Source organism: Micropterus salmoides, unplaced genomic scaffold, assembly GCF_014851395.1.
Source record: "Micropterus salmoides isolate LMB-PRFRI ecotype aquatic unplaced genomic scaffold, ASM1485139v1 Ms_hic_scaffold_17, whole genome shotgun sequence".
In the NCBI taxonomy this organism is placed as follows: Eukaryota; Metazoa; Chordata; class Actinopteri; order Centrarchiformes; family Centrarchidae; genus Micropterus; species Micropterus salmoides.
The window spans coordinates 25,871,548-25,896,025 of NW_024040817.1; the positions used below are offsets into that span (position 1 = coordinate 25,871,548).

A 24,478-nucleotide genomic window follows, 5' to 3' on the forward strand; every position below is an offset into this window, starting at 1 on the left:
TCATGGCTTTCAAAATAAAAGCTTGAACACGATGGTGCTTGCAGGATTTGCTAACGTTTGAGGATACTATAAGCGTAATGTATGTTTCAGAAGATGCACACATGCTCCATTGACACATTTTGGAGAAATTGTATTACACATTTTAAAGACAAAGCAAATTAAGGATTGTAAACATGCTCAGCGCTTTTGTTAAAGCACTGAGCATAGACTGAACAGGCTTTAGAGAGGCACACACTCAAACTTGCATTCATCTTTTCAAAGAACTGATTTTGCCATTGTAATTTTTCACCGCATGTGGTACATATTTGGGCTTGCAAACACTAAAACACATTTTAACATTAAAAATAGGCAGCATTTTCTTAATGCCTGTCACGGCCAAAGGGACCTTATTTTGAAGATTAACCGGAAGTCACGTCGTTTCATCTGGCTAGCAGCTAGCTTGGCGCCTCCTCCACGCCCAGCATCACTCTCCTCCCGTCCGACAAGAAGACACTTCTACGCCACAAAACGACGAGCTCAACTAACGTTACGGGACATTTTGGAAACGACTTGTCTATCTTCATTTTATTTTGGTGTCAGGTCGTCAGCAATGAAGTCATCAAACAGTCGTCCCTCCAGAGTGGGTAGAAACCCTTTCGTCCACGAGCTGAAATTCACCATGACTGAGAAAATAAAGGTAAGACAATTACAAGATAACAAATGATAAATCAATTACCTACAGTTAAACAACACCCATAATGTTAAAGCTACTGCCAGGTGCCTCGTGTATGTTGTGTACCTCGAGATTTGCCACTAAAGTTTACCTACAATGTTTAGGTTGAAAGCCACTTCTATGATGCCCCGTTTTGCGGGCCAGTTAAGCTCTGATGATATAATATGTAAAGTTGCTGTTACAAAAAAACATTCTTCAGACTTAAGAGGAGCGAAAGGAAATATTCTGACTGTCCAGTTCCTCAGTGTTGTCCTGGTTATAGTCAGTGATAATGGTTCACCCTTATGTGGTCCTTTTTAAAGGTTGACACCAAAGAAAAAACACGTGTTCATTAAAGCTTGCATGCTTACTGCACAGCAAGCTGCTAGTTCACCTCACTAGTCTTAACTTAGTAGGTGTTTATGTTGTCCTCTGTGTTCTTCAAGGGCAACCATATAGATCCATGGTTAATCTTAGACTGACTTCAGTTTTTATTGTCAGAGGAAACCCCAACTGGAAATTACTCTTTTAAAATTTGAACTATCAACTGTTTAGCCCTCCTTGTCAGTATTCAGAGTAACAGCTGGTCAGTTCTTGATTTGTCTCAGATTTAGGAAGGAAACAAATAGCTTACAGTTTTGATTTATCATTTTTTTTGGTCAACAGTTTCACTTGCCAGCCATGCTGCCGCATTGTAAGTCAAGTTTTATCTGAGACTTGTGCTTTCATGAAGCGGGTCAGGAAGTAACCAAACATTTTCTTCAGGATGGATCTGAGAATCAAGCCAGAGTTGAATCTTGGCTGACCAAATTTGCATTTGATTTTTAATAACGCGCCTTAACGACAATGGGAAGCATAAATTGCACTCTAAACAAATGAAACCCACATGCTGAACAGGGTGACACACACTCAACTTCCTCCCACAGTCTACACTTCTCTGTTTCTAGCTGTTTCTTTTGACTCTTCCAATTGAATGTTCACACATACAGGCACACAGCATTTACACTTGGGTTTTGGCACCTATGGTTAGCACAGGAGTAAACAAGCTAGCCCCTAGCAAAGTTTCATGTGGACTTGGATAGTCCTCGTTAGTGGATCAATTGTCAGGATGGCATGGCAAGAGTGACAATCTGCTTGAAATCAATGGTTTCTCACTGCTGGAGGAGGACGGTCTGGCTGAAATGCCTCCTCATCAGTCAACCAATGGATCAATGTTCTCATGCTTAGTGATTGGTGGGGTCTGCTGACAGAATGACTGTCCTGGGGACACACTGCTAATGTGGTCCCATTGACCTGAACTAAATGAGTCATTTCATCATCATTTGTGCAATAGAGAACTTTTTTTATTGACTGATTGCAATAAAGGTGAGATGAAGCATTTTCAATTATTATATTTTCAATATTATTTTCTAAAGATATCCCCTGAAACAAAAATGTCCTCTGCTCTGCCCGATCAGGTTTATCTGTTTCTCCATAGCTCCAGGGGCCCAGAGGTGCTTGCTTCCATTCAGAGCAAAACACACAAAGCACAAGGCTCAGGATATTGGACTTCGTGTTTGCACTTATGGTTCCCAACAATTGCGTAGCACTGAGAAAAATGGTAAACCCCTGCCCCTTTGCCTTTTTGGGATTGCATGCTTTCACCGCAGTAAACCATGCCTCTAAGCTTGGCTTTGTGAAGTACCTTCTAGCCACTTAAATTTGGCTGGCTGAATGCTGTAACAACACTTTTTCCATTGTTGTTCCTGCTGGAAGAATGTGTTTTATTAGTACATGACTGAGTTTGCAGTAGATTGTAAACAGTTGTGCGCAGTTACCAGATAACCGCGGCCGTCCAGTGAATGTAAGGTGGACCATGTGTGTCTCCGTGTCTGGTTCACACCTCCCACTGCCTGCTCCTAATGTGGCAGTGAAGTGTGTTTTTCCACTTCACACACGTGTGGACTTAGCAGTGTGCATGCATATAGTCCCATGCAAACGAACGTTTCCTTTCTACAGTGAGGAAAATAAGTATTTGAACACCCTGCTATTTTGCAAGTTCTCCCACTCAGAAATCATGGAGGGGTCTAAAATTGTCATCGTAGGTGCATGTCCACTGTGAGCGACATAATCTAATCTGAGAAAATCAATGTTAATATTTGGTACAGTAGCCTTTGTTTGCAATTACAGATGTCAAACGTTTCCTGTAGTTTTTCACCAGGTTTGCACACACTGCAGGAGGGATTTTGGGCCACTCCTCCACACAGATCTTCTCTAGATCAGTCAGGTTTCTGGGCTGTCGCTGAGAAACACGGAGTTTGAGCTCCCTCCAAAGATTCTCTATTGGGTTTAGGTCTGGAGACTGGCTAGGCCACGCCAGAACCTTGATATGCTTCTTACAGAGTCACTCCTTGGTTATCCTGGCTGTGAGCTTCGGGTCATTGTCATGTTGGAAGACCCAGCCTCGACCCATCTTCAATGCTCTAACTGAGGGAAGGAGGTTGTTCCCCAAAATCTCGCAATACATGGCCCCGGTCATCCTCTCCTTAATACAGTGCAGTCGCCCTGTCCCATGTGCAGAAAAACACCCCCAAAGCATGATGCTACCACCCCCATGCTTCACAGTAGGGATGGTGTTCTTGGGATGGTACTCATCATTCTTCTTCCTCCAAACACGGTTAGTGGAATTATGACCAAAAAGTTCTATTTTGGTCTCATCTGACCACATGACTTTTTCCCATGACTCCTCTGGATCATCCAAATGGTCATTGGCAAACTGAAGACGGGCCTGGACATGTGCTGGTTTAAGCAGGGGAACCTTCCGTGCCATGCGTGATTTCAAACCATGACGTCTTAGTGTATTACCAACAGTAACCTTGGAAACGGTGGTCCCAGCTCTTTTCAGGTCATTGACCAGCTCCTCCCGTGTAGTTCTGGGCTGATTTCTCACCTTTCTTAGGATCATTGAGACCCCACGAGGTGAGATCTTGCATGGAGCCCCAGTCCGAGGGAGATTGACAGTCATGTTTAGCTTCTTCCATTTTCTAATGATTGCTCCAACAGTGGACCTTTTTTCACCAAGCTGCTTGGCAATTTCCCCGTAGCCCTTTCCAGCCTTGTGGAGGTGTACAATTTTGTCTCTAGTGTCTTTGGACAGCTCTTTGGTCTTGGCCATGTTAGTAGTTGGATTCTTACTGATTGTATGGGGTGGACAGGTGTCTTTATGCAGCTAACGACCTCAAACAGGTGCATCTAATTTAGGATAATAAATGGAGTGGAGGTGGACATTTTGAAGGCAGACTAACAGGTCTTTGAGAGTCAGAATTCTAGCTGATAGACAGGTGTTCAAATACTTATTTGCAGCTGTATCATACAAATAAATAGTTAAAAAATCATACAATGTGATTTCTGGAATTTTTTTTTTAGATTATGTCTCTCACAGTGGACATGCACCTACGATGACAATTTCAGAGCCCTCCATGATTTCTAAGTGGGAGAACTTGCAAAATAGCAGGGTGTTCAAATACTTATTTTCCTCACTGTATATGCCATCGGCTGATGTGTGTTTTTCTAGGTTTGTGTGTCTGCTTTGAAATCTGTGTGTTTGTCATATTAAGATGACATGTGCTGCTTGATGCGGAAGCACCCCCCCCCCCCCCCCTCCCCCGCACATTTGGTTGTCCTGGAATTTTATAACTTCCAGCAAACATGATCAGCAGCACTGCAGACCCAACTAGGTCAGCAAGTGAAACAGACAAACAGACAGCAGAGCTCATTCCAGCTGAGTCACACATTGCTGAACAGTGAACATCATAAGGACATGCCTGCCAGCGCTCCAGCTTGCAGACAAAATACCTGTGACATTCAGAAATGGCAGATATGTTTGGCTGTTTCAGTATAAAAACCTAATCTACTGGTGCACCTCTTGTAGGTTGTTCTAGATAAGCGTGTCAGCTAGATTCCTTTTTATAAAATATTTTGAAGATTTCACCAGCACACATTTTTCTTCAAAAAACAAATATTTAATACCAGATGACTTTAACAGTATGTGTATGTAAAAACACTGACACAGAGTTAAGCTCATGCGTGGTGAATGAATGAATAGCCATCATCAATGGAGCTCCGATACTATGATTCACCATGGCAACAGGTAAAAAAAAAAAGGCAGAGCCTCCATTTTAATGCAGTGGATGTAGAGAGATTAATGCATGTATATACAGACTGTGCATAGTTATCTTTAAAGAAGGATTCTGAGTCAGAGCGGGGGGAAAATGTCAACAAATTAACACAAGTATTTTTCAATTTTGTCCGTTAATTCGTTGTTTACCAGATTTACATTTCCTTATGATAAAGTGCTAACGGCTAAAAAATAGTCTCTAGAATCTGCACCCCGCTGCAGTGTTTCCCATTCATTGTTTTATTTGTGGCGACACAACACAATATCAACGCTGACCGCCACAAACTATATACTATTTAACATGAGTAAAATCAAAATTTAGTGCAGAGCTGCGCACAGTGCATAGATTCACTCAGGACCCCCCCTTTCTCTCACTCACTCACTCACACACACACACACGGAAACAGAGCTGTGTGAATATAGAAAAACTAATGCATTCAAGTTAACTCTGAAAAGTTAGTCTATCTATTTTCTTAACACAACGCTGTCAATGTCAGAGACCCACCTTCAAATAATAATAAGTTATAAGCAACCATGTAAGGAGCCTAGCTAATAAGGATAACTATGTTTACATTAGAATACAGCTGGGTTGTCGAGGTTAGCACACTAGTCAGCGCCATGCTGGCATTTGACCGACATGCTGCAACATAACAGCGCCCCCTGGCGATCAGATCGCCAATCTGTGATCTCAAGTAGCCATGATTAGATGATATAGAAAAGTCCACCCTCAAAAACACTGGTGGAGAAACACACTAAGCTGCAGCACACAGTGACAAGACATATGCCCTCAGCCCCACCCTCCTTACTGAACATTAGATTAACACAGTTAAAACGTTAAGTATGAAATATAAATTTGTTACAAATTAATAACTTTAATTAACCACTCTGAAACATCTTTCTCCAGTCTTGGTTGCAAAGCTGGTTCGGGTTGTTCCGCCTGTGTTTCGGGATCACATATGGCTAAACCGAAGCCATGGTTACCGGCTGAAGAGGCTTTATTTTTGATCACACTACCTTGCTTGTCAGGACCCGCCCTACTCTCATTCTGATTGGCTAGTAATCCTTACCTAGGTACTGTGCATGTGCAGCTCCCAACAAAGATCTTATAGAAGTGCGATGCTTCACTCAGTATCTAAAACAAAGAGTTCAACACACATGGTGAAAAGAGGTGCTACAGAAATGTGCAGTATGACAAAAATATGGTTTTGAAAATGAAACCATCTAAACCTATTCTGGTACAACCTATAAATAAAATTATGAACGTGAAAATGAGCAAAACATGACCACTTTATTATGGCTTCTCCTGAATATTTTACGAATAGCAAATCACTGAACCTTCCTCTCAGGTCAAAAGACATTTGCTGCTGTTTGTCTCCATAACCGTTAAGTGTAGAAAATATGACATTTTCTTTGTCTCTCCGTACATTTTCTAAATTTCACTTGTATAATACAGCACATAACATTTCTTAAGTAATTTCTCTGAACTTTTACATATCAGATTAAAGTGAAATAATCCCCCAAATCTGGTGACTTTCATCATGACTAGTCATTAACTACTTGGGTCCTGTGGAGACCCAACATGTTCAATATTAAATAAATGCAGTCTACATTAAAAATACATAATACGAATAAATTATTAGTATGGGGAAATGGTATTCCATCCATGATTGTCTGTTTCTTTCTTCTGAATGGGTCAAAAGGCAGTCACATCACTATCTCAGCCTTGTTTGTCTTGATAGAGAGACAAAGACTTTGTGATGAAAAGTGGCAGCATGAAATAAAAGGGAAAAGTAAGTGAAAAAAGTAACAGGCTTTAGAAAATTGACATTTTGACATAACTGCTGTAATGAATGAGCTTCCAAAAGCTCCCTTCAGCCCCACAAAAGGCAATCGGGCATATTTGTACACAAGTAATAGAAATATAACAAATGACTGCACTGAGGCCAGCACTGCAGAAGGATCAGATGGATGGGCCTGGACTCTCATAAAACACTAGAAATTGTTCCCCTCTACCCCTCCCCAGCCCATTCTGATGCCACCTCTTGAGAAAATGTCAGCAGAGCCTCCCAGATGGATTCGTTAAGCTCTGATGATGAGTGCACTCTGCGTCAGGCATGGGGGTGGTGATGCAGGGAGAGGCGTTAGAGCATCATAAATAACCCCCATTACTGTTTATTTATTAATACAGCCCTGCAGCGTGCACCTGTGCTCCTCTGGAAAGAGCGAAACACACACGAGCGAAAGGAAGGATGGGGCAGGAACGGAAGGGTTAGAAATGATTCCCCAGAGTGGTGACAAAAAGCACATCAATGCAAAGTAGGAGGGAAACAGTTGAAGAAAGAGCAGCATGATAAATGAGGGTGCAGCTGAGCAAATAGACACGGGGAGGTGAGAGATGGATGGATAGTTGAAGAGAAGAATTCCTCCGGGATTGGAGATTACTGTAAGGCAGGCCGGGAGGTTGATGAGAGGGGAACGAAGGAGCACGAGGGAAGTGCGGGATGAAGAGACTGAGCAGAGGTCGGAGGAGGAGGAGGAGGAGGAGGAGGAGGCTTAAAATGTCACACAGTCTGAATTTACAGTGGAGGCCGTGACTTTGTGACCCTGTTGGTACACAATCGCACACACACTCGCACACCACATCTCTCTCATTAGATAGTAAGAGAAAAGGCATGACAAGTCAGTCAGCTGACTTCTCATGTCTACTGTGGCACTCTGGCCTCTAGTACTAAACTGTACTGTGTGACCCGAGGCTGAACGTAGCTTGATACGCTGTTTGCAGAGTTGCCTTATCTTATTTCCATCTTACTATTTATACAGTGAAACCTCTCTGGTGTTATTCAAAAGCAAAAGTCCTTGTCTGATAATACCAAACAGTCAGCAAACTCGTACCATGTCTCAACAAATGTATTGTTTACAGGATAAGCTAAGTCAATACAGTTTTTTGCTCACAAAAAAAAACATACACAGAAAAAACCATGACAAAAAAACAATAATAAAATTGTGACGACATTAAGTCATAATTATTAAAGTGAACATTAAAAGCAATATTTCAAGATCCAAAATCCAAACAATGTTATGGATTTAATGTGTAATAGTAAAATTCAAATCAAAGGGAGCCTTAAAACAGAAAGATGTTTAGCCATTTTAGTGGCATTTTGTGTCTGTTAGTCGGTCAGTATGGCAGTCGTTCAACCACTTTGGCCCAGACTCTGATGTCTCAATAACTACTGGATGGATGTGGAGATATTCATGTTCCCCAGAGGATGAATCTTAATAACTTTGGAGATCCTCTGACATCAAGCGCCGCCAGCCGATCAAAGTTTTCACTTAATCTGTGAGATTTCTCAACATTTACTAGATGGATTGGTATAAAACATGCATGGTTCCCAGACAATATTGTAAACAACGTTAGCATGCTGATTTTAATATTTAGCTCAAAGCATTAAGAACAGTGTGTCTAAGAACAGCCTCACAGAGCCGCTGGCTGTAGACTCATGTTCCCTTAGTTTCTACAGAAACAGGTAAACAAGGCTTAGCTGTGTCTCAATAAATAAATGAAAGTATAGGGATGTAAAAACTTCTATTTGATTTGTAATGTAATTTAAATAAATGCTTTAAAAAATGAATGTAAACTAAATAGCATTTCTTCTGGCTTTTAAAGACTTAATTAAAAGCCTCATACAGATCAGATGATGGGTATGACATGGGCATTTCTAAATAAACATTCCTGGAAAAGTGTTTGACTTATCAAAGTATCACAAGCGCCGCTACCTTCTCAGTGATTCCTCAGCACTGGACATGAACAAAAACTTCAGACTTCTTCCTCTAGCTGGTTTCATTGCACCTAAAAGCGCTTGCACTATGGAGACAAGTCACAACTTAACTCTAAGTAGGGCTGAACGATCAATCGTTTTCAAGACGAAATTGCGATTTGAAAGAACGCGGTTAGCTGATCGTGAAGACACCGATTAAAATGTGTGTTAATTATACAGCGCATCTGACCCGTTTTTAACAGTCATGCGGTTACAAATTCATTCTGTTGTCCTCCTTGTGTGACTGACTTCCTCACAAGTCACAGGCGCCATGCACCTCCCGTTACGGTCCTACTCATCAATCACAGCGGGCACATTTTACAACAACAAATGAAACTACTGTAGAGGAAAACGTGGTGGGATAATGGTGTCAGCCAGTCCAACACAGGCGGCGGCTGCGCCAGAGGTTTGCCCGTCCACTGCCTGGCGTCCGCGCTCACTGGAAGTATTTTAGCAGCGGAGCGTTCAGCCTGCCCCATGTTGTTGACGCTGTGTTAATTTGTCATTTAATGTGCTTCTACTACTGATAACAGCTCTCGGTAAACCGGTTTTGTTTGCTCTTTCTGCATGGCTACATATCCCACATGCCGCATTTCAGAATAAGAGCGTTATGCCTGCCTGATTTTGCTGACTTGTTCAGATTTTGTTGATTTGTTCAGTTGTCCTTTTATTTTTGAGCTTCTACCATGGTTAAATAGGCTACAGAGTTAAAGTGTTTCTTTTTTGTCAGTTTTAACTGTGTGTATTGTTGATATACAATAAGGAGTTTGCACATGGTTTTATTTTGAAAATCATCAGGATTCTCTATGCTGTTTCTGTGTCTGACTTCCTGTCCAGTTCACCTGCTCTGTGCTGCTTGATGCGGCTACAGTCAAAAATAGACTAGCTGCCTATTCAAATCTGCTCTGTTTTGTTTTATCTATTACACAGTGAATATTGAACTTTTGTTGAACTTAAAAAAATAAAAAAATAAAAACGCAAATTGAATTGTAATCATAATATCTGGCAGAAAAATCTCAAATTTGATTCCCCCCCCAAATCCTTCTGCCCGAACTCAACAACTGAATAGTAACGCATGTCACAGGGTAGGTGTAAATCATAAAATGTCACAGAATTATACTTTATTATATTTTCTCCCCCGCAGCATCATTTTGCAACACAGTAGAGACCTTATTTGGTGATATGATATTTCAACATGGATCTAGTTTACTATGATTTGCTAGGATCCCACTTGTCATGCCAGCCAGAAAGCTAATGTGCATGGTAACCAGGTCGATGGAACTTATCTTTGATCGTTGATTGGCCACTTCCCTTAGGTTAGGTTCAGCCCTAAGCAACTAGTTTTTGTAGCTGATTTTAAACTTACTAGTTAGTAAGTTATTATGCCTTTGGTGTCGACTTTACACCCTAACCTAAAAGAGAACTTGCACACAACTGGTGCAACACTACTTGTTGGGTAGAGTTACTATGAAAAATGGTCCGGTGTCTTTGAAATATATTTTACATAAGATGTTCTTCTATATAAACAGACCTATACCAGTAATATATCATATTTAAGTACTAACATCAGATTATATAAATGCGTACATATTGGCAACATAAGCCTGTAAGCTCGAGGGGTTCCTAACCAGCAAACTGTGATTGATAGATGTACGTTCCTTCCTGAAGGCACAGATGTGCTGCTGCTCCTCTGGATGTGGGCATATTTCTCTGCTTTATAGGAATGAACAGCATGTTAAAGATTCAAGGAATTATTGTTTCACAGTTGGCTAAAAAGCCATAGGAATGTTGAACGATGGTAGTGTAAGTCGTGCACTGGAAAGGTAACAATATGACATCTCCATCTCTTAATCTCTTCATCTCTGTTCTCTTCAGATAGGACTGATGTCTGTCACAGTGTTCCCAGTGCGGCTGCTGCTGGTCTCCTTCCTCATGCTGCTGGCGTGGCCCTTTGCCTTCACGGCCTCCCTGGGACGCTCTGATTTTGTCATTGAGCCACAGTCGTGGTGGAGGAGGTGTGTGCGGTGAATGTTTATTTGTGTGTGTAGGAAAGTGCTAAAGCATGTATGTGCTACTAAAACAAATGGGATCACACAGAAATGTGTGAAAATTGCAGCGTCCTGTAAATAGCATTATGACAGAGCTAAATAAACGCCCTTTCTCAAACAGTCTTGTGTGTATTCTCCCAGGTTTGTAGACCTGTGTCTGCGAGTGATCATGCGAGCCATGTGGTTTTGCGGAGGTTTCCATTGGATCAAGGTCAAAGGCGAACGGGCGGCGTCCTCTGAAGTTCCCATCCTCACCGTGGCACCACACTCCTCCTACTTTGATGCCATCCCAGTGACCATGACCATGTGCTCCATAGTCACCAAACTGGAGAGCAGGAGCATTCCCATCTGGGGCAGTGAGTAAAACACAATACCATCACCTCTCTTACAGTATGTGTATTGGGCACACAATGCAAAATCCTGTCTAGAAGTTACTAGATTGTGTTAAGTCACTAGATATGAAAGAAACTTAAGAAACTTGTATTTGAACTACATGAATTTAAAAATGTTTATGATCATATCAAGCTTCTGAATTGCTGTAACAGGTTGAATAAATACATTCATAAAATGCCAAAAGGCCAATTTAAATAGTCTGGCTTAAAGTTTTTTTTAATGGAATTAAATGCTGAATAACAGTAGTTTCAAATCTGGTTTGCAGATATTTGTACTAGTGTAATATAAGCAATAAATAAACTATTTTAAACATGAGGGTGCTGCAGATAGCAATAGGACTATCAGTAGCTACCTGAATGGTAGAGTCTTATGTTCTTGGTCTGTGCTCATACTTAAGGTCTATGACAGCTGAATTAAGAAAATCGAAAGTCAGTGAGTCCACTTTACATACAGACATTTAAGTAATACAGACAAATTTAAATCTGTTTTTTAATTGCAATTTTTTTTAATGCAAGCAACGTCTGAGCTGTCCTTGTCTCAAGACAACCTGGTTTAAAGTAAATTACAGTCAACAACTTTTGAGGATGGATTGGGATGTAACATCAGGGTGTGTGCCACTTTATTAGCTTCTCTTCTAGTTGTAGTAGTACTACTTTGTGATTTCTCACTTGTTCTGGCACACATACGAAATCTCTCTCCTCACTGCCGTCTTCCCAGCTCTGATCAGCTACATCAGGCCAGTGTTTGTGTTTCGGTCGGACCAAGACTCCAGAAGAAAAACTGTGGAGGAGATCAAGCGGAGAACCCGGTCTGGAGGGGAGTGGCCTCAGGTAACATTAACAATAGTAATTATACATGAAAATGCACAAAACAACCACATTGACACTGCATGTGAATTGGGATTTTTAGTCACAGACAGTTTACACAGATCAAGGACAATTTAAAAAAACAAAAAAAAAGAGTAGGAGCCTGATGCATGCGTTTGTGTGTTTCTGTACGTGTGTATTAGCACTTAAGTGTGTGTTTGTTTGTTCCAGATCATGATATTCCCAGAGGGGACGTGCACCAACAGGTCGGGTCTCATCTTGTTCAAGGCTGGTATGTGTTCAGTCCCCTTACCGATTTAGGCATCCTGAAAGTGTGTGTGTGTGGTGGGGTTAGATTGAAAAATGAAATTTCCTCCTCACATAACATTAATGTGTGGGGCCAAAATCACGCATAATTTCATTAATCAAACAACTCATCTCAGTATCTGAACATTAACAGATTAGTTTTCACTTATTTAGTGAAATAGCTTGACATCTACTAGATGGATTCCTACTATATTTGTACAGACATTCATGGTTCACAGGCGACTTATCCTGACTTCTTCTTCTAGCGCCATCATAAGGTCAAAAATTAAAATTTATACTTTGCTTTATGACCAAATACCTGCAAAACTAATAATATTCCCATGAGCCTCAGCTATACTTTTTGTTTTTTTGCTAATTAGCTAAACTAAGATGGTGAACAGTGTATCTGATTAACATCAGCGAGTTAGTACTGTCAATGTGAGCGTGTCAGCATGCAGATACAGTAAAGCTGTACTGCCTCAAACAGCCGCAAGTGGTGTTGTGTGTTCTCAGGGTCTGTCCCAGTACAAACACTTGTGGTGTGGAACGCTTGAGTTGCATAATACTGCTTCAAAGCAGTATTCAGAGGTAAGTGTATGCCTGTATTGTCCAGTTGTTGGCAGTGATGCACCTATAGGGTTGTTTCAGGACACAGATGGTTCTCATATAATATTAACGTGTTCCTCTTCATTGGGCTGATAAGAATAATACTACATATCAGACACTGGCAACATAAAAAAAAAAATCTGCTTGAGAAATACAAGGTGTGACGTGTGAACTGGTTGAAATACGTTTGTCTCATGAGGTTGAGAACGTACTATTTAACTTAAGTTAAAATTATACATAACTTTACCTGATCCATCCAGTTTTGCGAAACTTTTTTTTTAAAGTGTGTTTAGGTTAGGAAACTAGCATCTGTTTGGTCCAATGGCTAAAGTGGTTAGTATATAACAAACTTTGAACTTGGATGTTCTCCAGAGAGGTTGTTACAGTATAATAATTGTGCACACCACAGCTCAGAACAGTATTTTGTTGTGGTTCTTGGTTATTTCCAGCCAGGGGTGTGTCTGCGTGTTAATGGAGAGTCTTGCATACGATCACTTTGTTCCGCATCCATTTCATTTAGTGTGCCTGGACTTGTAAATGATTATTTATGCATGTGGTTGACTGCATAGCTGACACAGCTAACAGCATTGCCAACTCCAGGTGTAGATGTCTTGGCAAATTCATTTTATGTTGGCGCAGCAGGTTTGAGTTCAGTGTCTTGCTTAGGGATACCTCAACAGGACACAAAACGTTTTTGTCCTTGTTTTTCTGCTCGTGTGTGTGTGTGTGTGTGTGTGTGTGTGTGTGTGTGTGTGTGTGTGTGTGTGTGTGTGTGTGTGTGTGTGTGTGTGTGTGTGTGTGTGTGTGTGTGTGTGTGTGTGTGTGTGTGTGTGTGTGTGTGTGTGTGTGTGTGTGTGTGTGTGTGTTGCTGTCATCCATTGTTCGCTGCTTGCTCTGTCTAATCCCCTTTCTTCCAGTCTGTAATTCTGTCATTCCCAGTAAGCCCCGTTGGTCACACTCTGTCCTGTATTGTGTGTTTCTGTATGTTTGTCCGGCTTGATCTGTCTGTTGTGTATTACCAGTCCTCTCTGTATGTGTCTCCTCTAGTTATGTCTCCTCACTGCTCCCAGCACAACCGAGCGACAGTGTCTGTGTGTTTTAATGTGAATGGTGCCACCTGTGTGCGTGACATGCTCTGCACAGATACCTCCAGTCTTCAAAAGGCCTTTTAATAGAGCTGTCACTTTCATGTTCACCATACACTCCTTGTCTGTCCCCTCACTATAGTCACGTTATTATTCAGAGGGTGTAGATAGTGATCACTCATGTGCAGCTAGAACAATATGTGGTGCCAATATTTTTCTATTAAAAATCATGTCGACTGGTCTTCCATGTTTAATGTTGAGTACAGCTGCTCACAGTTAATGTTTTCCATCACAGTGTTTGGATCAGATTAAACACAAGGACGTTCTCTGCTGTGGGAACCTTTTTCTCACCTTCATAGGTGTCATGTTAAAGTCGTAGTGAAACCGGCCTGACCCTGCCTTCAAGACCTATTAATTCATATATCATATGATATCATATAATGCCTTTTTATTTTATTTTATTTTACTTGTGATTGTACTTTTTAATTAAATTTTACACAATTTGTTGTGGCGTTCACCATTGCACTATGGTATATTTAATTTCTAGGGAACAGATTATATCTTGAATGCATTTTACCTAACTTTGTCTCATTGAAAATATTCAGAATATTAAAATATTTACAAAGTCTGAAAGAATAGCTTTGGCCTATATCAGATGAAGCTGCACTAATCAATTCTATATGAACACTTGTGAAAATGGCTGTGTGTAATGTAAAAGGAATCGCTAGTAGTGGCGAAACCACAGATAATTTTTACGTGTCTCTGCAGTTCCTTCAGCTCAGCTATGGAGCATTGTAGCATCTTTCAGCTCTTGGTTTTGGTTTTCAGTCTGCATCATTACTGTTTTGGTTCTCTTTTAATGCCCCACTCTCATCAACCTTGTTTCCAGCAGCAGCAGGCAGCAGTTTCTGGCCTTACCCTCTGTGTACGCTCTCTACCAGTACCAAAGGCAGACAGACAAAGTTAGCAACTAGCTAGTGAACACAGCGGAGCATTTAGCAGCTACAGAGCCAGATATCTTCCCCTTGGTAGGGACAAAAACAAAGCTAGAATCAGATAGAAAATTTGACTTCCCTTAATCACATGGGCACAAACCCGACTTCAAATGAACGATAATGTCTCTCTGTGTTGGATGGATATGTAAATAGACCACCTTTTGCTAACACCTTGGCTATATCAACTTTACAGCCTCCAAGTGGCCAAAAAAATAATTAAGCCTTACGGTTGAAGTTTTACTGACATTAGTTATCCTATTTCCACCTATCCAAAGCTCACACAGTAGCTTGAATAGGCATTTGTTCAGTAATAAATACTGTAGGTAGCTTCAGCTCCTCTGTCATCAGCCGGACATTATGTAGGGCTGGAGGTTATCCTGTGGTTGTGAGCTCGTCACTCATCTAAACTGGTACACAACTCAGCCCAATTCATTGTTCTGTCTCTCCGCTGTGATTAAGTCAGTTAAAATCTGTAGAAAACCCTGCTGCCAAAACTATGGCGCTTTTATTTATATTCATTGAATTGTTATTAATAATATATGCATGTAGTATAGTGTAGAAAAATAAATACAAATACAGGTTAATACAGTCTAATTTACTTTATTGACATAAATGATTAATCTTAGAAATATGTTTTTGATATAATTCACATTTTCTTTTTCTCTCCTGTTGTTCTCTCACTACCTCCCTCCATCTCTCGTCTCTCTCAGGTGCTTTCATACCGGGACTCCCAGTGCAGCCGGTGGTGCTACGCTACCCAAATAAACTGGTAAACACACTTTCTTTTAATCCTTTCGATACCTGCTCCATCCCTCTGACCTCGGCCATAGTATGTACACAAACCTACAGATACTGACACATGCACCTGTGATGTAATGGTTTCTTTCCCTCATGTTAGTTTGTGTCCCTCTTGTGTTGAATGACTTCATGTTCTAGTAGGGTGATATTTCATCCCCCTCTTTCTCACACAAACTATCTCTCTCTCACACACGTGCGTCATGTCTCCGTCTCTGTTCCTCTCCTTTCTCTCATGAATGATGCAGTTCTTATTACCTAGTTTTTCTTGTCCGTTTCCCTGGAAATCTTTTGTCACCGTTTCTCTGAGTTTAGTCACTGTGCTGGTAACGTGGCAGTACAAGGCAGTTAAGTAAGAAAAGAAAATCTGAATAAACCACAATAACAGGGTAGCTTAGCCTCTGTATTCCTATCTAGACTCAGTATATGTATACCACCAGAAGTCTTTCCTTTCCATCTTTTGTATTAGCTGTAGAGAAACAATGTGAAGAGTTGCTGATAGCATCTGGTCACATTTTAAACAGGCCCTTGCTGGCATGGGCCTGTTTAAAATGTGAGCAGGTCTGAATTGTCTTGGATTTATCTGTATGCTGTTTTATCATTCTTACGCTGTGTTCACATAGCTTTGGTTTGGTTTCCTTAGTCCAAATGAGAGCAGAAATTAATAATGCAATATTGCAAGCTGAAGGCATTTTAGGGTTCTGTTTACATTGCCCTTTTACACATGAACAAATGGATGTAGATTAACATGAAGACACGTGTACTGACAGGTAACTGATGACATCATCAGGTCATCTTGTGTCAAGCACACAGAGTGGAAAATCAAAAAACTTTAATTTTTTATTTTTATGTTGTTAATTAAGTAAAATAAAGGGGATAAACTTAGAAAACTACAAGTTACAAAAATCCAACTTTTTCCACACATGCAGTAGTACTCCCCAGAATCTGTAAACAGACTTGATGTGTAAAACTATGTTGAAATTATCATGTCACAACAATGCAGTTGTTAGTGTATGTCAGCACTGATCAGTGCTCACTGAATGTAGAGCTGCAGTATTAACAATGGAAGTGTAATTTGAGACGCGAGCTAAAAAGTGTAGCAGCATTATGAGTACACATGAGTGTCGCAGTATTTAGGCACTCATCTATGAATAATGTATTTAAAGTCTGCAGCCATCGAAACCCACAAATGCACACATGTGAGAAAAATAACGAACAGAATTTACAGGAAGTTGTAAGAAGTTGACTTCATGCGAGGCTTCTGTGTTTGTCCTGACCCATTTCCTCTTACCCTCAACAGGATACTGTTACATGGACGTGGCAGGGTCCCGGAGCGTAAGTGTTTCAGTCTTTCTCTCACACACCTACACTCCTACACACACCACAAACCATAACTCACACACACTTGCACACACAGAGCTTCGACTGCCATCTGCTAAGTATATAGAGTAAAGTCTGTTTTATATTATTGGGGTGGTGATGGCGCAGTGGATAAAATGCATGTCTTTGGTGTGAGAGAACCGCGTTTAAATTCCCCGCTGTGACACGTCCACCATTGTGTCTCTGAGCAAGACACTTGTTGTTCCAGAGGCCTGCGACCTCTGATATAAATAGCAATTGTAAGTTGCACTGGATAAAAGCGTCAGCTAAATGAATAAATGTCATGTAACATTATATTAAGAAAGACCACGTTAAGATGCTGTTTCTCAAGTGCTATGTGTTCAGTCTTGAACAAATATTTCTCTCTATCATTATTTCTCTCCTGATACAATCTAGTCATGTTTAGACATCTCCTGCTCTCCTGTCTTCCAGGTTCAAGATCCTATGGCTCACTCTGTGCCAACTTCATAATCCCATGGAGATAGAGGTGAGTGGTTTAGTAAACTAGAAGTCAGTGAAACTTAATTTCCTTTTTTTTCCACAGTAGCTTCAGTCTTCTTGAGATTGCTATTTCTAATTGAGAGAAATATTCGCTTGATTTAGATAAAGTCCATCTAATGTAGTGAATGTGATATGTGTAATTCTATATCTATTGGCTGTTTCTCTCTCTTTCCGTAGTACTTGCCTATTTACACTCCATCAGACGAGGAGAAGGAAAACCCTGCCCTGTTTGCCAATAATGTCAGAGAGCTCATGGCCAAGTGAGTTTGTGTTAGTGTGTTTGCATAAGTGTTTTTGATCAGTGTCAGATTGTCTGGACTTGCTTGTTTTGGATGTCCGTAACACACTCCGTCATCTTCCTCATAGGGCGCTGCAGCTCCCACTCACAGACCTGTCCTTTGACGACCATGAGATCAGCCTATCGCAGGGCCCACTGCGCATATATGACTACAGCAGCTTGCTTGAGTTCAACCTGCTGGTGTGCCGTTTGGGGTGAGTGGAGGGAGACTGGATTGACTGGTTGACTGAGTGGAGGGTGGGTGCACCAGCCAAGACTTTTGGGAACTGAAGGTGAAGAAACGCTGACACCTATTGGTGGCAAGGTCAGAAGTACACACAAGGAGATCGGTCCCAATCAAGAATGATATGATTCGATCAGTTCAAGTTAGATGAGGAGAGGTTTGATGTTGTATAGCACAAATGTTCTGCCAAGACTGAATATATTTAAAGATAGTTGCAGATATTAGTTCTCTGCAATCAGATTTTATATCCAGGTGATACACTTAAAGTAGGGAAATTGTCAGATACCTGTAAGCATATCATGTGATTATTTGGTAAATTAGAGAAGATATGAGTGATATAAAGAGGTAATCCTACATGGGGTTTTTTCAATTAAAAATCATCGTCAGCATATGTATTTCTCATTTGATCTCACAAATGTTAAAGATACCAGAGAGGAATCTTTTTTTCTCCTTCTTTGCTAATTAGCTCATTAAAATTATGTGTTTGTACTAGGTGGGTAGCATGCACAACCAATATTACCATTCTTTTGATCATATACTAAGTATGAGGGAGTCTTTAAAGAGACTCATGATTATGTCTGAGTCATAAGATTCTCTTCATGTTTATGAATACAGAGAGACACTTCTTTTCCCCACATTTATGTATTGCTTTTGGCAAAGTAAGACTCGACGTTTGTTCTGGATGTGGCTTCTCACAATAATCCTTAAAGGAGACTTATTATACAGCATTTTCAGCCCCATATTGTTGTTCTGTGACTCCTCTATGGTAACGTTGCATGATTTAAAGTAAAAAAAAATAGATGCTTCTATCTCTTTGAGTTGTGATGAAGACAACATCTTTCATGGAAGGAAAATAAAATCTTGCAGATAAATCTTTGATCGTTTGTAAATTTAAAAAAAATAGAATAGATATCGAAAATTCAAGCCAGGAAAGCAAGAGGAGGCAATTCTAAGCCAAATACAGCAAGTGTAGAAGATAGAATATGAATACATTACTCGCACCTTTTCTTTCAGACATTCATCTGCTTTAATCCTAAAGATGTCATGGCTAGGTATGTGGGATTTTGTCAGGGCAACAGTAATGAAGGTGACAACAAACCTTGTTTCCATGTACAATGTGTTGTTAACAGTGCGACTAACTTTTTCATTGTTGCATGATGTGATTTCTTTGTATTTTCTCTGGTCCACAGGCTGAGAGCAGGAACTAAAGGCAAAGTGCTGGAGGAGCAGGCCAGAAGAGCCAGAAAACTGCAGGGAGGCAGGCTGGGTTTGGAAGACTTTGCACAGTTCCTCAACCTGCCAGTTACAGAGACACTCGCACAAGTGCACAGCCTCTTTGACCAGGTAAACACAGATAGATTCAAGACTTTTTCTTTGTTTTAAATAATGGAATTAAAATGAATACAGGCAAGTATGTATAAAAACAGTCTGGTAAGAGTATTAAATATGTTACAGTACAAAGATGATGCTGATACAGTTAAATATTATAGCAAACCTTGAAAGCTCTAACCTTTATATTAAACTAGAGGCCAGACTTTGCTTTACCTTACAGTTTAGATGACTTGCTTTCATTTCCCTCCCAAGTCTAATTCCTATACAATTTTTAGTTAATATAGTTCACAACTTCAAAGGTTGAGCTTAAACCTTGCAGGGTCATAATGGAACAGTTAGCAGCTAAATGAAAGGAAATGCAGCAGGTAGGCAGGTTTATTCCCAACAAATGAGATGTAGAGAGTGTCACAGTGGCATGGTTATAATATGAGGGGGAATATAGCTGTAATTAGATATTCATAATAGTTAATTGATACAATTGGGCTGATTGCACACTGACCTCCTTTTAACAGTTACTCCAGTTTTTAGAAGACCCTGAGACGTTTTCTGCTCTTGCATCCTCGACAGGTTCCTGATAACCTAACGTCTTACCATTTAATCATTTTCAGTTGTTCTATTTTTAGGTCTCATGTGTGATCATTTAGACAGGGTAGGGTTTTCTTAAAAGAGCTGTAGTGTTCAACAAGGACACAGTGTCACTGATTAAAAGCATCTGTAGGTCTAAACCACTGCTGTTATTTATTTTTATTTTTTTACTTCAAGTTATCAAGTGTGGAACTGGTCTGACAATTACTGATCAGCTCCCCCTTGTGGAGAATCTGCAGTCTGCTAAATGTCAATAAGTGCACTTTGTGTGACTGTGACTTAACAATTGACCAAGCTAACTTTAACACTGTTCAGTGTTGGCGAAAACAAACTTCTTGAAAGCTTATTACATGTTTAACAGTAGTGATGATTCTTTTATGTAAAGATGTTTTCTTAGTCCAGTTAAGCTTACATGATTTCAAACTAGAGATGATTACACATTTTCAGTAAATGACATTTTCCTGTAGGATCATATTAGTTTCTATGCTTCTTCCGCTCACTGACATAATTTTGTTCCCAGCATGGAGACGGACAGATAGACATCAGACACTATGTCATTGCTCTGTCTACCATTCATCGACCATCACAGTCAATGGAGACCCTGAAATTGGCCTTCAAGGTGAGCAGATTTTCCCACCAAATCTGGTTTGGCGTAGGTTTTAAGTCACTGCACTGAGAATATATGTTGTTGTGCAGATGTATGAGAGCGAGGAGAACGGGGAAGTCCCAGAGGAGGAGCTGGCCACCATCTTGGAAGTCATCTTGGGAATCAAGGAGGTGGAACTTTCAGGTCTGTTTTTAGCACTTGGCAGACCTGACACAGCAAAGATCACATACGGTAAGTATTTGTCAACTTTGAACTTAAGTACAAAATGAATTGTGATCCATGTGAGACCACTTGTGGTGATGATTGAGAGTGTCTACTTCCTCCGTGCTGTCACCATCACATCTGATTTCTTCTTGACGTCACTGATGTGGATAAGTACCGTCTGTTGTTGATTTTCCAGGGTCCTTTAACTCCGCCATCTGCCTTTACGAGGAACTGTCAAAGCTTCTTCATACGCTCTTTCTTTCTCTATTGTCCTATAAAGCAATTTCTCCTTCTAACATAAAACAATCCGTCAGATTTCCCATCTTCACACAATGTAAAATGCAGTATAAACTGTTAATCTTCTCTGTAATGATCTGGAATCACCATAATAATTATACCAATATCTCTAGCCAAAAAAAACAAATGACATATTTATTTTAAAATGCTACATGTCAAATGAAAACTCTATTCCAGTACCCTCAAAAAGCAGATATCAGACATGTTAATTAAATAACGTAAAACCTTCATATTTACTGACAGTAGTAGCAGCATTTAACACCATTTTCTGTTTTGTCCCCTTTTCCAGATGAACTTCACCATTTTATTGAGCAGCACCCACACTTCGTCCAGGAGTACCTTGATTTTAAAAACCATCCGCGTAAATTCTGCCTCGAGCGACCAAAGAGCTGCAACGGCCAGAGCCACAACAAAGATGACTGAAGAGGGGACTTTAATCCAACCACTCCATTTATCTTCTCTATCTGATGTAACAGCATCTTCGAATGCTGCTGCTTGCCTACCACCGCTGTGCCTTTTAAGTGCCGGTAGAGAAAGAGGAATAGAAGGGGAAAAACAAAGTTGTTCGGAGCGATAAGGATGATGGAATCTCCACTCCATCACTTATCTCGGTTCTCTTCTGAACTTTTTTCTATTGCCTTCCATAATTTTTTGTCCTTGTGATATAAAGAAATGGGTTTTTTTCTCCTCTGCAAATAAGTTATTTATTTTAAAGTTATAAAAGGAAGGGTCTTAGGCAAATGGACAATAGCATGTTGCCCTCTCCTGCTGCTCTTTATTTACATAGTGTAGATAGAAACTTTACTTTCAGGTAAAAAGGAACAGGATATACTCTGTTCTATGATAAGACTGGGATGTTATCACGCCAAACTATGTAACAGATACTCCATAAGTTCAGCAAAAGCACCAAAAGAGAGAAATCTGCCTCTTACTGCAAATTCCTTACTTCAAACAGCTATGTTACTGCCATAAATATACAAACAAAGAACCCTTGCAAAAAGAAATTTTGACCAAAAAAAGGGTTGATGGTTGATAATCCAAATGTTTTTTTTAATTATTTTTTTTATTTGGTAATATGATGAGTAATGTTATGGCTGTTTTGCAAAATTTTAATGTAAATTTTCTCTACCTTCAAGGAAAATTATTTTTTAACAGTCTAGTTTTTCTTAGAAAAGCATTTAAGGGGAGGATTGTTTGGTATTTTTGGAGCAGAAATCATTCCTTTAAACCTCCGACACATACTGCATCTTCATTTTCTTAAGCATTTCTACGCTGGCTTAAATATTGATCTCAGGTGGTTTACGCTGGACTGACACATTTTGTACCTTAAGGCTGCACTGTTCCTGTAATCTTTAAATTTATCAATTAAATGCCGAATTCAAAGCGACTTGCTTTTATTTTATGAATAAAATGGTTTCAATTTTGTGTTGTTGTCACCATCTGTCTTTATCCACTAGGTGGAGCTCTGCTTTCACCAGTTTATTTGAAGGGGTTCAACTTTCTGACTCCCTCAAACTGACTTGCAATACTGACATGAGTCAAGTCAGTGGTTATCATATTTCATAAATCCCTCATTGTTGACATTTTGTAAATAGCTTTATTTACTTGCTCAGCTATAGATTGTGTCCATATGATCAAGATTTTTTTTTTTTTTCTGTTTCACTTTTGGTGATCATCCAGTAGCTTTCTTTCAGGCTGTACCTCCCTGCTATTGAGCTCATATTGGTGCGTGTTTTCTGAGTCCACATGGTGGTGCTAGCTGCCTAAGCTATACACACCTAAGAGCCCATGCACCACTGCCCACCTGATGGACAGGAAAAGCATTACCTCATCCCTTTCTTTCATTCCTTCAGGCAAAAATAGACAGATTAAGCCCAGGCTTTGATGAGAGAAGCCTACAGAGGAGGTGTGGAAACTGGGAGAGAGGGATAGAGATGGAGGAGAGAGACTAAATGGATCGTTCTGCTCCAAATCCAATTCCTAATAGCTGGAGGGAGGGTGGGTGGGAGGAGGGAGAAGAAAACAGTCAAAGAGTGGCGGGAGAGGGGGAGTGGAGATATCACGTCTAACAATTAAGACCTGCCTTCAGGGTCTAAAGAAGAAGCTTTGTTGAGAACATATAAATTGCTCATTGAGCACTGCCTCTCTGCAGTCTCTCTCAGATACTCCTGCCTCAAAGGAATCTGCCATAAAAGACAGCAGCTGAAGCCCACAGCCCACCACATGAGGCCTGGAATCTGTTCACAGTATCCGGGGATCCATCTCCAGCCGTCATCCCGGCCAAGCAAAATCCCCCCTACAGTAAACACAACCTGGATCTTATCCCAGTGACTGTAGCTGAAGAAACATCACAGCACATCCACTGGAGATCCCTTGTGGTTACTGAACTTTGCAGGGTCAAAGATCCAGGTCCACTAACGGTTGTCTTGTTTATTTTTGTTGTGTAGGCCAAGTGGATGAGTCTCTTGATAGGAAATAGTTTTTTCTGAGTCAGGTTGTGGAGGTCTGGACTGGCAGTTAAAATATTTTGAATAAATGTTTTATCTTCTTTGTGTTTAACGCAGGCCAATGTGATATTATAGCAAAGGTTTTAGCAAATGGGACCTCTGAAACATCTACCTCTGTTATTCCCACTGGATACTTGGATTAGTGGGTACTTGGAAAGATTGTGGAGTAGCAAGTTCAGTTACCTTAATATAATGTTTTCAATGAATGAATTATGATTTCATTGAAAAAGTATTTCCACATATTAAGACAGTGTATGGCATGGCATCTATACAGTTAGCTAAAAGGAATGGATAAACAGCTGAGATGGTAAGCTAAAAGTAATGCTAAATGGTTTGAACAGTAAACTAAAAGTAACCTAATGGATGAATGGTTAAAATGATTAATAATTGTAATGGTTGAAATGGTAGTCTAAAATGTAATGGATAAATAATTGAAAAAAAGGAAGATACGTAGTTGAAATAGACAAACGTAATGGATTACTCACTCAAGTTAGCTAAAAGTTATGGATAAATGGTTGAAATAAACAACTAAAAGTAGCCTAATGGATAAACATTTGAAATAGATAAAAGCAATTGATCATTAAAGCTAATAGTTAAAACAATGGTCAGAACCACTAATCCCAGGGACCTTGTAAAATTATATGTATCCCCTATCTTAAATTAGGAAAATCTCGTATTTATTTGACCCAGCAATCGTAGCTATTTTTTCCCCTTTCATTGTTTAATTCCTGTTCAGCTGGCATTATTCAATCAAACTGCATTTCAGTGGGTTTTAGCTGTGACCTGATTCTGCTTAACTACTCATTGCTAGTGTGAAATGTGTTTTGCTGGGAGTGATTGATGACACA

General features: G+C 40.1%; 1 protein-coding gene across 1 annotated transcript; it reads left to right on the plus strand.

The window, feature by feature from the left end:
* Positions 1 to 465: 465 nt before the first annotated feature.
* On the plus strand, positions 466 to 22,548 carry lpcat1 (lysophosphatidylcholine acyltransferase 1). The gene is made up of 14 exons (XM_038725420.1): positions 466 to 676; positions 10,538 to 10,677; positions 10,852 to 11,066; positions 11,821 to 11,933; positions 12,141 to 12,201; positions 15,612 to 15,670; positions 16,997 to 17,031; positions 17,509 to 17,563; positions 17,755 to 17,837; positions 17,944 to 18,069; positions 19,289 to 19,442; positions 20,536 to 20,634; positions 20,712 to 20,853; positions 21,413 to 22,548. Exons 1-14 carry the CDS (start codon positions 590 to 592, stop codon positions 21,544 to 21,546), a joined length of 1,503 nt encoding a protein of 500 aa, XP_038581348.1. The 5' UTR covers positions 466 to 589; the 3' UTR covers positions 21,547 to 22,548.
* The last annotated feature ends 1,930 nt before the right edge of the window (positions 22,549 to 24,478 follow it).

What these genes read in the sequence shown, in the direction of transcription:
- lpcat1 (XM_038725420.1), top strand. Translation starts at nt 590, where the DNA reads ATGAAGTCATCAAACAGTCGTCCCTCCAGAGTGGGTAGAAACCCTTTC. An exon ending in GAGCATTCCCATCTGGGGCA is followed by an intron (nt 11,067 to 11,820) that starts GTGAGTAAAACA and finishes CCGTCTTCCCAG; the next exon opens with CTCTGATCAGCTACATCAGG. An exon ending in TCTCATCTTGTTCAAGGCTG is followed by an intron (nt 12,202 to 15,611) that starts GTATGTGTTCAG and finishes CGTCTCTCTCAG; the next exon opens with GTGCTTTCATACCGGGACTC.